Raw genomic sequence first — 16,572 nt, 5'->3', positions numbered from 1 at the left:
GACTATTTACAAACAGTAAAAGGAAACTTGGCCCTCTGTAAAGATGCTCATGCCTGCAGATGCAGAACTTGCTTTTCCTTGTCATTAAGGCTTGCAACAAGGTCATAGAGGGCCCTTCAAAGGCAGTTTCCATGTGCCTTCCCAGTTATTCTGAGAGCATTTTTCATTCTGCAGTTGTGTGGAAAGGTAACACTGGTACAACTGGCAAGCCACTGTTGTTATTTCACATCCTTTCTTTTTCAGATTTTAGCTTGTTTGTGTATTAAAAGGATGTGAAGATTAATGCCAGGGTTCTTTTGGATTTTAGTAGATTTTATTCTTTACATCCTCATTTTGTTGTTTTTTTGCCTTTGTTCTTGAAGTATGGTAGAAATTATGGGTTTAGGCGTTTAATGTGTGTGCCCTCTTAGATTTCCTACTGGGTGAGAAAACCCTTTAACCTTTTGGTTTGAGAAATAAAAACACAAAATCTGTATGTCTTGATACTCATAATAAATTTTAGTTTGGTGGTGTATTTTTCAGGCAAAATGTGGTCGTAGAAAAGACTTGAACAGTTGTGTTGTTTGCAATGAGGATCCACCCAACAGACAGTCCCATTCTGCTGGTTCTTTAGAGCATTCAGCACCTCCAGCATTTCAGCAGCATTCCCTGAGTTCTGTGTTAGATCGGTCTTCTCTAAGAGAAAGGTAATGACCTGGTTTGGTTTATGAAATTCTGGAATTATTAATGTGAACAGATTATAACAGTACTTGCCTGACTGCAGTTTGCATGTGTGGAGGTGTGTGGGCTGAAGAGACTGAACAATCATTCTGCAATAACGATGTTGTTTGACTTTTCCTCAGGTGCTGTGTTTGCCATCACCTTTCTGCCTAATGATTACAATCCAAATAATGTGACAGTTAAAATCTCTGAAACAGTGACACCCCAGATTTCATGATGCCAATGTCCATCTGAAACAGAGAATACTCAAATCATCTCAGTTTCAGAGGCGATTAGAATCTCAGGAATGTAAATACAAGTGCATGTCAAGTAGGTTTTACAGGAGGTACTTGGTAACCTTTTTCCCTTCTGACTTAGGACTAGTGTTTATAAGCACGTACTCGTGCCTGAGCTGTACTCAGAGTGTGACTAGTGTGCATAACATGCTTAGGCAGCTTTAATCTACTCAGTGTATTATTTTTCAATCTCTTTGCTTTATTGACATCCTAAGATTTTGTTTTGTTTGAATTGAAGTGAGGGCCTCTGCAGCAGTTGGTTGTATATTAATTGCTATATTTAAATTAGTTTTCTTAGTAGTCTCCACTGACCTCAGTGGGCTTGGGTTGGAGACAGTTTCTAGGATCCCTTAGTTCAGTGGATTTCAATCCCTGGATTAATATTTTGGGCACACTTTACAGCTTCAGTGTCTTATGAGGGTAGAATGGAAGAACTGTCAAAAAAGTAACAGGTGGTTAAATGCTTAAGCCCTCCAGTCCTTCAAGGAGAATATTCCCTACCACCTGCTGAGTACCATGGGTACTTGGTGCTTCTCATGTACATTCAGTTAGTAAGTTACTGGATGGCTTTCTGGAAGCAGAAAAACTATATACAAAGCTAGGCCTGAGTAAGTAAATACATAAAATAAGTGGGAGAAACTAAGGATTAAACTGTTGTCCTGTCTTAAATGTTGAAAATGTGTTTTGGTGGCTGGTTCAATCTCTGTTTGATCCCTGTTACCATTGGTACCCCAGGCAGCCAATGCTCAGAGGGTGCATTTCACAGCCTACACACAACCTAATGCTTGTTTTCAAAACAGAAGAACTGTCTCGGTTTTTCCTTTAAAAAGAAAAATGACAGATGGCAGGTGGGGACTGAATTTTTAATACTCACAAAGATCAAGTCTGTTTTAGCATCTTCCTCTGCTTGAAAACTTGTTTGTTAGTTGTTCTATTAGTGTAATAGTGTATCTTGAGAAATGTTTTTTACAGAGATTAGGATGTATCTGGAGTTTGGAGGAGGTTTCTACGTCATCTCCTCTGCCTCCCCACTCTCTTCTGACAATGTTCATGAATTAGTTACCTGTATCTGGGGAAGAGGTATTGTCATGGTGACTTTTTTATCCTTTTTTTTCAGCTGGACTCCTGTTGAAGTGGTTTGGACTAAATTATATACATGTTTTATTTAAAGCTGATGGGGTGCCTTCTGTTGATAGCAGAAAAGTCTTGTGTGTTGTAAGATGCTGTTACATGCATAGTAGCTTAACCAGCTACCAATTAATCCTGAGCTTGTCTGAATGTTTTTTGCTTTTTCTCCTTATGAGCTCCTCTCCAGAAGACATTTCTGATCTTGTGAAATTATGTTTTTTCTTATTAGAACAAATGTTCTCAGCTCTTCAGAGCTGTAACATCTCTTTATGTAAAAGGTGTAACTATTTGCTTCTGTCATCAGAAAAAAATTCAAAATGAGAAGTAAAGGGCATAGTCTAAAAAATTTGATCTCTGTTTCATGCTGCTGACGTAACAATGGTTTAGGTTGATTGTGTATTGAGAGTTATACTTGGAATGACAAAACATGGTTCAGAGGTCAGTGTTTGGAAATACATGCAAACTCTGCTGTTCAGATCATAGAAATATAGGGAAAATCAGTCCTACTGAAAGTATATCAGCGTTACTGTAATTGGAAGAATATGGAGCCTTATCTCACACTATTTGGTGTTTATTTCCTCAGTTTTATTTTGAATTACAAAGACAAATTGCTTAGCATATCCAGGCTATTTTTTTTCATGCTAGTCAATCCACAGTCAATACGAAACTTGACTCCCCACCTTGACCTTTAGTTGCCTCTTTTCCCTTTCTTTTTTTTTAAAAAAGTAGTGTGAAGTGATGTCTGCTGTAGGAGTACTTCCCAGAGCCCTGCTGTGTATTTGTTAAACCACTGCAATACTTTTCAGTGCTACAGAAATTGGGGTCTTGCATAAGGCCCCTGAGCCCTTTTGTGTGCTTTGTGGCAGTTTCTAGTCCCTTTCTGTGGGCCTGTCAGAGATACCACAAATCAATCCTCTTCCCTTTTCCACTGGGTTTGAGGCAGAAGCAGAACTATAAATATATTTACTGTTGAACAAGACAGCAAAGTTTTGAATTTTTATTTTTCATACTTTTTTTTTACATTTTTCATTATTTACATCACTTAAGGAAAGTGTTTGCTGATGTTGGAAGCTGACACTCAGCAGAGCGATGTGGCCATACAACCAGCACTCAGCAGAGTGATGTGGCCATACAACCAGAGGTCCTTTCCAACTCTAGCTATTCTGTGATTCTGTGATCTTTGAATTTAGCTCCTGTGCAGACCAGGGGTACACGCCCCCTGGAATTCTGCCCATGATGTGTGGCCAGCAGTGTGTCAAGGCAGTTGACTTGCCCCCTCCAGTCTGGCTGGTTGTGCAGAGGGGTCAGTAGCCTTTTGTACAGAGATGAGCATCCTGAGTGCTTTGGGCAAGAGCATTAGAGCTGTGTTCTCTCAGTGCTGCTTCAGGAAACGACATTCAAGGCCAGTCCTTGATTTCATGGCACACATCCATCCTCGTGCACTCCTAGAAGGTGTTGTTTTTCTTGGGGACTTACAAGCTAAGCCTTCCTGGCAGCATTGAAACCTGCAGCAAAGTATCTTTCATAAAGAAAAGGAGAAAAAGTGAGATGGATTCCGTAAGGTCAAGAAGTCCTTTGAATAGAGCCGTGTGCTGGCACAGAGAAATCCTTCTCTCAAGAGACTACAACAATCATAGCAGTATTTGACTACTTCTGTTACATGAGAGGCAAAGCTACTTCTCATGCATTTGAGATCAAAGGATTCTTTTTCCTTCTCTGAAAAATAGCACACTTTTGCTTTTGTTTCAGTACTGAAGTGCAGCTCAATGTCTTTTTTCATGTTCTCCTGGTTATGCTGCTGATATGTGATCTTACCTACTATAAAATTTAACAAAACCCTAAGTTCTCTTTGAAGTGAGACAGAGGTTAACTGTCTGGATCAGATGCCCCTCTGTAATATTCCTCTATTGTTTAACTACCATATTTTTATATTCTCTTTTTCCCAGTACTAGGGAGATACCAGCATGAAGTTAGATATTGCTAATGATAGATATAATTATAGATAATAATAGATATTAATGAAATAATAGATCCTACATGAAGTCCTTGAAAATTCCAGTTATCAGAATCTTTGTCTTCAGTGATCTTGAAACGTGTCATCCCAGGGTCTTGGGATTTAGTTTTGTTGCACCGCCAAACCCAGGCACAAGTAGTTCACCCAGTACTTTAGAGAGGGGCATGCATCCTAACACAGGGTTTGCCTCTGTGGGAGTGTATGTTTTAAGTACTGAGAACTTTCTGCTACAAAGTAGAACACTAAAAAATCTTGCAGACCTTTTCAGAAAAAAAAGCTTGCTCTGGGGAGAGGCTGCGAACGAGGTTTCCTGTCTATTTCTAGACATTTAAAAGTCATTATATCTGATTTTTGGGATTTATTTTGGTAGGAAGGTTGTACTTGTACAGTATGGGTTTATCAATCTCAACTCTTGGGAAAGTTTACTCATTTTGTATTCTCTAGCTTCTGGAATCAGCACTTGAAAAATCAGTTATTTCATGCTATATATTCTGCAAAACTGAGCAGTACCTAAGCCTTGTTTCACGTTTTTGACCAACATCTCTATTATTTGTCATCTTCCTTGGTTGATTTTGCTGCAGCAGTAAGTACATTCAAAATTGATTGCTGTCAAAGCCATTTTGTGTATAAATTAATAAATTCAGAGAAGGTAGAAAGTAATGGAAAAGCTTCCAAAGAGCATAAGGAGGTGCAGCCAATTTGTGACATATTAATGATTTACTACCAGAATGACTTCAACCTTTTCGGGGCAACTGCTCAGCTGGAGTATTGACTTTCACTGAAATCTCTGAAGCTGTCTGCCATTTAAGTTTCACTTTTTGCATGAGGATGATGTATATGGCTGCAGTTTTAAGGGCTGGATATGAAAAGGAGAGAAAAGAAAGCATTTACTAATTTAAGAACTCAGCACTGAGTGGGCTCAAGGCCCAGCTGTAAATAGGACTTTTAAAAGTAAGAGAAACTATTTAGAAAGCATGGGAAAGTTTTACCTTTTTTTCATTTCTTACTGGAGAGGGAGAGCAAATTGGTCCCTAGCTAAGCTGTCAGCTTCTGCTTCCAAATATTTAGGTTTCTGTGCTTTGATTTAAGGCCTTGTCTGTGTGTAGTTGTTTCTGCTTCATAGTGGTATTGTGCTTTTGTGAAAGCAGCCAACCTCCTCCACTGCAAATACTGTGAGAATGTAGAGGGTTTTGTGTGGGTATAACTTCATTACAATTCAGGCTGGTGTGTACCAAGATATTCTCTGAAACACTTCCGAGCTGCATCTGCACTAATGTTCACAGCCATTGGTCATTTTAAGAAAAAGCAAAACAAAATCATGTCTTTGATTAAGCACACCAGAAAAACTCTTTAAATGTAGCCCAGCTTTTCTGTTGTGCCTTCATACACACTAATATACACTGCAAACTAAGTCCATCATACTTCATTACCACTTCATGTCCTCTCAAATGAAAATAAAGCAACTTCTTTCCTTACCGTGAGTGTTGAATAAATGCCTGAATAGGTACAAAATCTGTTTTGTTTGTTGTTTTGTTTTTCATTTGAGAATGAAATATATTTGGCTTTGTTGAGACTCTCCCCTCTTCCACGTATAAGTTCTTGCAGATTGTGGTTTTTTCAGGTTATACTTAGCTTTAATAGTCCTTTCTCCCTCTTCCCCCCAGTTACAGTAGTGTTCTCTCCATTTGTGAATCTGGTACTACAGGACTTCATTGATTTCCGTCCTCTGATAGTTTGTCCTTGTATGTGGTTTGGCTCAGCATGAAGTCTGTGTCTTTGAAGCTGATGAATTCTCATGGAGGCCACATGCACCGAACTGTTCACAAGGCGAGGAGGTGTGACGGTGGGGGAAGGGGCCACGACAGGCATTGCAAATATCCTGCAGAAGGCTTTTGCATTAATTCTGCTGATATCAAATGTATTAGTATCTCCTGCTGAAATGTGATACTAACGTTTTTGCTATGTGCAAGTGGATGATTGGATTGTCTGACATTTAAAAATTCCTATTTATTGCAGCTCTCGAGTTTGCAAGCTGCTGTTTGAGTAGAGAACATGGGTGGATGTATCCTGTTTGTATTTCTAATGGAGTATTTCATCCTAATGGGTAAAATTATACATGAAAATAATCTTTAGCACAAAATCTACGCTGTCTGTCTGGTTTCTTTTCTTTTTTTCATCAAGGTAGATGTTGTCTGTATGACCTTAAAAAAATTGCTTATCTCATAAAGGAAAATAAATACCTTTAGTCACATTACAAGGGGAAATGGTTCTGTTTCCTTGATCAGACTCAACACAACATCTTTGAAATTAATCTTGAAAAGTTCTCTGATTGATCTGACTTTTTCTAGGTCACTGAGCTATATTTCCAAAGTGTTTATACAATCTATTGGAATCAATAAACAATTTAAACTGATGTAACTGCAAAATGTTTGCAAGTCCCAGGGAAAATTGAAAGTATGACAAAGAATACAGCTGTAGAAGTTTATTTTGTTTATCAGGACAAACAGTCATTGAAATGAAATGACTTTCCTTTCAACACTGCAATATGATAGTGACACCTTAATCACATAAATAAGTAGCTAGTCATTTTAAGGAGTTGTTACTGGTGATTTTGGGCAAATGGAATCCCTTTATTTATACTCCAAGAAGCTGTGCTATAAAGCCTATTTTATAAAGTATTTCCAATAGGACAGTTAGAATATCATAAAGGTTTCACTTCAGACTATGGTTGTTACATTTCAGGCATGATTTTATTTTAGTTTGCATTTTGGTTGCTGTAAATATTAATATTATACTTCAAACATGGATTAGACTCTATAGTTGTTACTAAAACTAGACAATAAAATACTAGAAAAGCTAATTAAAAAGAAGCTGATATCGTTTTTAATCACACTTAAGCTTTTGATTTTATTTTTTTTGGTAAATGAAGTTTGGGGTCTGTGTGAGTGGCCAACGTTTGTTATACCACAGCGCACACTAGTGGATTGATCGATAAAATCGCCTGAAGAAAGAAATTTAATAGTTCTTGAATTAAGGACTTAAATCTTCTTCTTCTTGCAGACATGACCATGTATTTTCTAACTGAATACAACACTAGCTGGGTTTCCTCTTCTTTGCCAAAAGTGCATTTATCTCCAAAGATATTTGTAAATTTACGATTAATAACAATGCTCTGAAATCTTACATACGAATTTCATAAAATTTATTTCCCAGAGGCAATCTATTCCAACTTCTCATCTCAGAGCCAGCAACCTGAATGTTGAAAGAACAGCAGCTGCTGTATAAATAAGAGAAAATGCCATGACTTCATGGGTCTATCTTTTATTTGTCAAATGGGAAATGACTCACTCTTACTGCATACAGGATGCAGAGTTTTAAACATGCATTTCAGAGGTCCTTTAATATCAGTAAATGTTGTAAATTCTAATGGGAAGTCATAAGATGATAGTACCACTCCTGCCCTTTCCTTTACCTCTGTTCTTAAAAAAAAAAAGAAAGTTTTTTTTCCAAAACACAGGTGGTGATAGAGCACATGCAGTGTAATGCAGTACATCAGACTGGGTTTGACTGCATTAGGGAAATGAATGTTCCTGCCTGCTTAAGGGGCTCAGGCTTCTGTTTCTTTAAAGGCAATGCTTTTCCCTTCTCACAAGATTCACAAACCATTTTGCTTTCTCATAGAAAAAGTTATGTGAGATCTTTTACTACGACAAATCACTGTATTCAAGTATGCAAAAGAATTGTGCCACGTGGATTTGCCATGCAGTCTTTTAGGTTTGAAATTAATTGTAAATGCTCAGGATGCCAATATGAGTATTACAGCCAGCCTTGTGAAGATTCTTGCCTGTAATGATGCAAAGATAACTGTTAAAATCATTAGAAATATGGAAATACATCCCCATATCGATTATATGTTTTATCCTTTCAATATTGTGTCATTTCTTGGCACCCTTTCTTGAAGAAAAATAGAAACATTCACAAATAGATTATTTGATTTAAAGAAATTCAGAGATAAGCTGAAAATACTGGGGCTGTTCAGAACCAAGAGATATTTTGGAAAGATAAGCAACAGTAAGTGCATTCAAATGAATTGATTACATACAAGAAAATAGAAGAAAGTTAATCAAAAGCAGAGAACTGGTCACTTTCTGCTTACATTTCAGTCTCTCTCTCTGGTAATAGAAGGAATGATCCAAAAGATGGCAAAGAATTCCCTGTCCTTCCTGTAACCTTCAAGACAGCCTGGCACTTTCCATTTTCAGGATCCTGCTTCCATTTAATATCGCCAGGCTACTGTTTTGTACTGAAGATTTCTGTGTGTACTTGGTTTGTTCTTTTTGGAAAAAGCTGTAGAGTTCTTTGGCTGTATTGAAATTTCTGGAAGTTTGGTGAAGCTGGGCATGATCAAACTGGGGATTTGAGAGTGATAGACAGGATAATGCAGGGAGTGTGATAGACTGGAGAGAGGAGGGCAGAAGGACTTGCAGTCCCAAACCTGTTCAGTGCCCCCTGTGGAATCTCAGGATTCAGTCATCATGTTTTCTCCACTGCTTCAAATTTGTGAAGGCAGCTGTCAAAACATGTTGCTGTTCGTGGTGCTCCTAATCCACCCAGGGTGTGGCAGCTCTGTCCTGCTCTTGGCTGCTGTTCCATCAGTTGGGATTGCCAAGGCATGGCTTTGCCAGCTCACAGCTTGCCCAGCGACCCCTGTTCATATTAGCACGATACCATTTTTACCTTCTTGGTGCAAGGTCAAGTTTTCTGAGGTTAGGAAACATTGAAATGAAAATGCACAATCTTTATTTGGTGCCCTGTTTCTATCCACTGTGATGAGATTGAGTAAGTAAATATTTTATAACTTTTCGCTAATAGTTCTTTCCTTATATTGTTGTAAATTTTTTAAATACATTTTTTAATGTACTAATGTGGTTGGTGTGTAAAGATCCTATTCTTAAAATCTTACTTGCCTCCCTTAACAGGCTGAGAATAACTGTTGATGTGAAATTTCTGGCAGCCTCTGAACTTCCTGAGAAGGATGAGGAGATTTTTTAGTAAAATGGAAAAAAATGTAGTCCTAAACATAAAAGGGTAAAATCCAAAAGTAGCTGTTAGTTTTAAGTTACTCCTACCAAGCAAGCAAACTGGTTTTTAATATATATAAGCAACTTAAAATGCAGTTCCTTTTGTGAAATAAAGATATTGAATTTGCAGTTTTCTGACTCCATGTGTTTTCCAATTTGCACACATTGGGATTATGTTCCTGTTGATTTATTCCAGTGAAAAGAATTTCATGTGTGCAATACTTCCTGTGAAGAGAGGAAAATGGAACCTCATCACTGGGAATAGTATAACTTTTCTATTCTGTAGGGACAATACTCAAGTTACAAAATAATCACTATTTTCCATGTTTTGCATCTTCTGTTGATGTTGTGGCTGCATACTGTTTATGCACTTCTTTGAAATGTTTCTTTACTTGTACCCCAGAGGAGAAAAAGAATCTGTGCGTGTTCCAAATAGGAGGAAGTAATTCATGCTTCATGTTTAAAAAAAAAAAAAAGGAAATCTGAGTCAAAACTATGTTTGAGCTTTTCAACAAGAAAATATTTCTTCTCTTTGTTTTTCTTCTTGCAGATTTAGCTCTGGTTGGCCTTCACCAGCAAATGGAGAAGAGATCCATAAAAGAGTGAAAAATATTTTAAGGACACACAGTGCTAGGCAGCGCCTACTATTTGTAAGTTTGACTGCAAACTCAATCCTTTCTTTTCTCCAGAATGGCTGAGGAAGAGAGCTGTGCCTACAGTCTTGAATTTATTATAATGTTGTCCTTTGAGACAACCTTGATGGAAGAAATATGGATTCGGTGTGTGAGCTGAACTGTTTCACACTGATTTCAGTAGCCTCCTTATATGTAGCCTTTATGGGCAACTGGTAACCCTCTCGGTGGTTATTGAGGACAATTACATTTGGTGACTTTTGTTTTTATATCTAGTTCTCCACTTCCAATTTAAGCAAAAAATACACTACAGATGTGTGGAACATCAAGGCTCAACATGTTGTGCAGCTGCACATCAGCAGCTGCTTGTATCCAGCTGTTTGCAGAGCTAATATTATTCTTCAGATGTGTGGAGGTTTTCCCTTAATTATCTGGCTTTCAATGAACAGAGCTCTTTATCTAATGAGGATCAGAATATTTTGATCCTTGATGAAAGTTTGAAGTGTGGTTTTAGGCAGACAAAGATTTTTCCTGTTGTGCTTTGGAGAAAGACAGTTGTGGCACAGCACAATGGCAAAGCATTGTACCAACTGAATAACAAGATTGTTCATCTGCAAAGAACTTCGGGTCTTTAGTGTGAGGTGACATAAAAGAAAGGTAAGATAAAAAGGATATAAGGATGAGAGGTAGGTAGGATTGTGATTAGGGACTCTGATGAAATTATAATTTTTGTCTGACAGTAACACAGAAATGTTACTGATGGATTAGAAGAGACACAAGTCTTTCAAAGTGGAGGAAGACATCGGTTTTGCTTCTCCTCTTAGAAAATAGAATGTTAACTGAAATCTGCTTTCATTAATGCAATTTTAAGCTACTACTCTGCCCAGCTGTCCCTCAGCTTTCCCCTCAGCCATAGTTTCCTGTGTCAGTAGGAAGTGTGATAAAGAGTGTGGGAGCCCCGACCTCCCCACCTCACACTTCCCCACAGCAGTGGCAGGTGAAGCACTTGTGTGCTGCCAAGTGAGCTGTGCTGGCTGGCATGTGGTGGCTCCACTGACTGCAGGGAACCTATGGGAGAGGGCTGGGGCAGAAGTGGTGGTTGTTGTGTCCATCCACAGCTTAGCTCAGAAGCTCCATCTGTCCTAGCTCAGAAGTATGTATGTATATATGTATGTATGTATGTATGTATGTCCCCAAATTTAGTTGGGTTGAGCAGCTCATTGTCTCACCTCATTCTCACCTAATCAGATTATTATTTCTGTGCAATCTTCATTTTTACCTCAGTTATTGTGTGTTTTAACTCAGAAAAGCCTTTTCTCATGCATACTAGGACTGTTTGATCTAGTTCATGCTTACCTCCCTGAGTTTGTATGTGAATGTTACGATTTTGTGAGCTGCAGCCTCTCAAATAGAAGATGCCCATCACATTTCAGCCACTCAGAATAGGTACAAATCATGTAAAGTGATTCTCTGATGTTTCAGTGAACTTAAGATAACAAATTGGATTTCATGACAGTGCAGCACCAACATTTAATGAAAGTTTGCACAGCCTGAACTATCTCCAGTGGTCCTTGACTGCTTTCCTTGAACAGCAGACCGTGACTTTACGATAAAAGATTTACTAGTTTGTTATGAGAGTTGGATGGCTGGTTACACGGTCTCTCCATACAGTTAAAAAGACTATGAAATATAATAATGGGTAAAGGTGAATTCAGTCATTTTTTTTTCTATTTACTTTCTTTGCTTATATCCTTTAAAAGTTTTGCCCTAGAGTGACTTGCACATACACCGTTATTCACTCGTTACTGCGATATTGCACAAATGCACATAACTTTGCAAACACTGTGTTGGTTTCTGCCCTAAAATATCCAGCTATTAGTATATTGGGTCTTTCATTACCCAATCTGGTCAGAGCAATGCTGGTGAAGGACCATTTTTCTCACTCCGTTTCCTTCCACTGAGCAAAAGAAATGGGAGGATGCTACAGAGAAGTCTTGTGGTATTTGATGGTTCTTATAGCTGACTTGTGAAAGCTACTCTAACAGCCGCTGATATGACTAAAAAAAGGAAGAAAAGATCAGTTCTTCTTGCAGTAAAATATACCAGGATTGGTTGTGCTTCCCCAGATGGCCCAAAAATCTAGAGTGCATTTTTGTGCAATGGGTGGATGAGGTAAATGGGTCACTTTTAAAGTGAGGGAATAGTAAAGCAAGTGTACTGGCAAAGTGACGAGCGGATTTTGGCACCAATATAGATCCTTTTCCAAACTTTGAAAGGTTAAAAAGTATCTGTTACTCTGTTTCATTCCAAAGAACCTAATGCTAAATAACCTTTCCCAGAAGCACCCAGCTGTGTCTTCCAAAATTTCATTTTCATAGTGCTCTGTAAAAATAGTGTGACTGGAGCTCTGCTGCAGATTCCTCAGGGTGTCCACTGTGGCTTTCTGCTGTGACATTCTGACAGTATTGTAATGTTTCCATCTTTTTTTGCTCTCCAGAACATAATTTGCCTCTGGCAAATGCTGCAGAGTTTTATTTACCACTGTACCCCATTTCCTCTTCAGTGCTTTGTAGTCTGTGACTGCTGAAGGAGGAGAGCTTTCCTGTTTACAAACACACTTATTACCTCGTATTTCACCACAATATATTCTCTTAGGTTTTTCCTCATCCATGTGCCTGCTGTTCAGCTTGCTCTGCATCTTATTGCCATCTACCACTGTATTTATTGTCTCTTCTCCCAGTTCTGTGTTACCAGCAAGTGTAATTATTTTTACTGCACAGTCTTTTTGCCAGTTATTTCTCCTATAGTGTGAAAGACGACTTTGTTTACTAATCTGTACAGCAATTGGCTTCTGCTGAAAGCACCACTTAATATCACCTGTTAAGTAGGGTCTTTGCTCTTCAGATTAGAGTGAACAGGTTGTGTGTGGTGGAATTCCTACCATCCCATCTCAGGTGAGCTACTGGCTCCCTTCACATGAGGTGTTTTGTTTCTGACTTACTTAAGAGGGCAAATCTGGGTTAATTAATGTGTAGATATAATTTGGAAGGTAAGACTGCATTATAGCAACTCCTAAGAATACCACTGAAGAGTCATTAAGTGTACCAGATATTTTTAAAGTTGAATATGTATGTACTCAGCCCTGTGTATGAAATTGAAGTATTCAGATGTGTAAAATGCTTCTGTCTTTTAAAATGCATGGAATGGATAATGAGAGCTCATTATAAATAATAAGTTTTAGGTTATTTTTCCCCTTTTCTGCAAGAAGCAAAACTAAAGCAATGAGCAGAAGGTTTCGTAGCATTTTATCAACATGTTTGTTGGCGATTATTGAAGCTTGTCCTGTCTGCATAGAACTCAAGATCTACACTGTCTAGAAATTCTTTCCAGTTTATTACCTTAAAATTATTAACTGAATTGTACTGAATTTAATTAAAAGTGTTCACAAATGGCATTTGGCTCATTACACTTTGTCCCTTTCTCCCCCAAGAAATGTAAGCACTTTAATAGTCTTCTAAGTGGAAAGAAAGTATTTTTGAAATGAGATCATTGTAATCAGAAACCAAGGTAATGAGAATTTGATTTCTAGTTTCTTTTTTTTTTTTTAGGATGAGAGTAACTCATCAAAAGGGGACATGACTAAGACAAGAGAATCTTCACATAATGCACCCTTATCTCTGAGTGAACTGCAGAGCAGGTATGAAGTTTTTCTCTGACCAAGACAGAACAGTCATACTTAATATTGCCCTTTAAATTTAGCTAAAAATTTCTCTTCCATTTTTAAGCTATGTCATATTTTGCACAGGGAAAAGGCTTCTGAAGGAGTTAATCATACCAAGCTTTTTCAGCTAAAAGCAAAATGCAGTTAAATATAATTATGCCTCTGATGTTGTTTGGCACTGTAAGTGCCAAAATCAGTATAGTCTTCATAAAACACTGATTTTGGAACTGGACTTGTTTATAAAAGTGATTCTTGGGCTGTAGTTTTGGGATTTTATCAACCAGAGAGCAAATGTCACTTTCGAGATAAACAGTTGTGGGTTTTTTCTTAAACTATGGGAGTGCAAAAAGAACTCGAAGCTCATGTAGTAATGTGGTTTAGGGCTGTTGGGTTGGTTTGTTGCTTTTTTTAAATTTATTTTTGTAAAACCAATGTTTGGAAGAGAGGACCATTTTCAAAACACACATCAAATTTATGTACCATAGGTTAGTGATTCAGCATATGATTTCAGAAGCTGTCTTAGAAACTTGAGGTCTTAAAAACACAATTTGTGTCAGTTAATTACTCTATGTATGCTCCTCACATATATGACTAGAGGTTTCATCTGAATATTACTTATAAGAAACCCATTGAATTGATTTTGACAGTTTCTGTAGTAGAAATTATCAATTTTGATGTTCCCTCTGTATGCACACAGTGTTTGCTACAACATTTTGGATACTTGTTGGAAGAAAAGATACTGAGTAATGTAAATCTTTTCTGTGCTCCTATGGCTTTTTTGGTTTTCTTTATATTAAAGAAATCCTAGAACTGTGGTGCTATATTAGGAAAGAAAGGTTCTATTTTGATAAATAACTGTGACACAATGTTTTGTAACAAAGGTGTCCCAAATCAGCACTGTAAAACCACTAAAAGGAGGGTATTTCAATATGGGCATCATAGTGAACTTCTACTTCCAATTTGTAAGCTCCAAAAAGTTCATTTATGATTTGCTGGCTTTTAAAAAAAATTCCTGTGATTTGTAATCACCTCTGTGCAAGGGATCTAGTTACACAGATTTTCATATGGATATGAAGCTGCTGCTGTGGTTGTGTATCCCTGTACCTGTGCTCACTCCTGTGTTCTGTGTGTAGTCTTTTTGCTCCCTTAGCCTTTGTCCTGACAGCTGGTGCAATTAAATTGTGTAGGATGTGTTTGTGAGAGAGAAAGTGCAAGTTTTTGTTTTGAGGCAGCTATGGGACTTTGAGATTGATGCTGAAACTGCAGACCATGAAAAAATGAAAAACAAACCCTAATACTACAGAATGCTGAAGTGATGGGATATGAAATGTGGCACTCAGGCTGGGAAAGGACTGCTCCTTCGGTTTAGAGGCCAGCAGCACTGGGGATGAGACATAAAAGGACTCGAGGACAGTCTGATTGCTGTTTGCAACAATGCTCATAAACAGGATACAAGGACAGAGACAGAGTTCATGGAAGGACATGGTACTGTCGACCAAATGTTGGCAGTAAAGTAGATGGATGATTGAAAACCATTGGGAGTAAGGAAAAGGTCTGTGTTTTGTGAAATATTTAGTATATGATTCACTCAGAAAAGAACTTCTGGGACTCTTAAAGGAGATGTATGAGGGAACAAAAGCATATGACAGGTATTTCAGAGCAGGGAGTTGCGTGCAGAAATCCTGCTGTTAATATGATTTGTGAGTATAATTCCCAGATTGCTTAGCTCAGGTCATCAGCTGGTTTCCAGTTGAGACAGGAGGACTTTCGCCTAGCTTGGCTGTATCTCTGTCCACACCCGTGCCAGGTACCTCATGCACAGGGACTGGCTACTGGAAATACGTACAAACACACCCCTCCAAGAAGAGAAAGGAAAATGAAGCTTGTGTCTTTTTATAAGTCCTTGTCAGTACCAGAATAAGGAACTAGTAGAAGTTACTATTGGGTTTTGAGTCTTTACTGCAGTTAAAGTAGTTGGATTTTGAGCATCTCTAAGTAGATTCAGCTTTTAGGAGAAGAAAAGGTGAGCACAAAGCTGCCTGCAGGAAATGGATTCCAAGGAAAAGCATGTCAGAGCTGTTTGTCATATAGTTACAAGTGCCACTCCTGGTGCTGTGCTTACTTGTTGGCCTGAGAGTTCTCAATCAGAAGTGAGGTACCACAGATTGCAGAAAGAAGAAGGTGAAACTTCTGTTGTTGAGGAGTCCCCAGGGTATTGACTTGTCTGCATTTAACATAGGCCTGTGTAACTTTATTGATTTTGCTGTTTAGTATGTTGGTTTCTTTGTGTCCAAACTGAACCGCAATTCACTTTAAATGACTTTAAATATTGGAAGTTTTTTTTGAATACATGTGAAAGTGGCCTTCCTCCCTTTTTAATATTGGAGCCATACACAGGTCTTGTTTTCATTGGTACAGTTAGTATCACCCTAATATTTGAGTGTAAGAAATCTAAAACCAAAAGCTGTTCCTTGTTTTGTTTTGCATAGAACAGTGAAAGCTTAGGAATGTGAATTTAGAAAATTGATCCTATATTTTCTTCTACTTACGTCACTGTTTTCCATTCTTAAAGTGAAAACCTTGTGTTTTCATGCAGTGAACTACAAGTGTATTTGTGGGTTCTTTGGCATAAGATTTCTATCAATTTTGTCACATATATTGGCTGATATTAACTTGAAGACAAAGTTTTAAGTACTGGTTTGGCCATACAAGACACTATAATTAATAAATAATATGTATATAAGAAGCTGTAAAGCTTCTCTGTAACATGTAATCCTTTTCTAAGAGAAGATGGTCACTGTAAACTTCACATTTCCAGTTTCATCTCCCAGACTGAAAACATTTGCAAAAGGCTGAAGATAACTCAGTCCTAATTTTTAAGTGTCTTAAGTGCCTAAATCTCTGAGCAGACATTGTCACCTCAGTAGTCATTTCTTGCTGATGATTTTTGAGCTACTTGTTTCATGCTTTATTACAGGGAAATTGCTCATTTAATTACATG

At 37.9% G+C, this 16,572-nt stretch overlaps 1 protein-coding gene across 2 annotated transcripts in view; it reads left to right on the top strand.

Annotated features, from left to right (window-relative positions):
• The window catches only part of SPATA6 (spermatogenesis associated 6), a 43,199-nt gene that overhangs the window by 19,969 nt on the left and 6,658 nt on the right, over positions 1–16,572 (top strand). For both annotated transcript variants that reach the window (XM_071565761.1, XM_071565762.1), the window contains exons 10-12: positions 523–686; positions 9,769–9,868; positions 13,459–13,547. In XM_071565761.1, the coding sequence (XP_071421862.1) occupies positions 523–686; positions 9,769–9,868; positions 13,459–13,547 (353 nt within the window). The remainder of the gene's footprint in view (positions 1–522; positions 687–9,768; positions 9,869–13,458; positions 13,548–16,572) is intronic.

The sequence above is a fragment of the Pithys albifrons genome, chromosome 10 (genome assembly GCF_047495875.1).
Source record: "Pithys albifrons albifrons isolate INPA30051 chromosome 10, PitAlb_v1, whole genome shotgun sequence".
NCBI lineage: Eukaryota > Metazoa > Chordata > Aves > Passeriformes > Thamnophilidae > Pithys > Pithys albifrons.
This window is presented reverse-complemented; position numbering and strand designations above follow the sequence as displayed.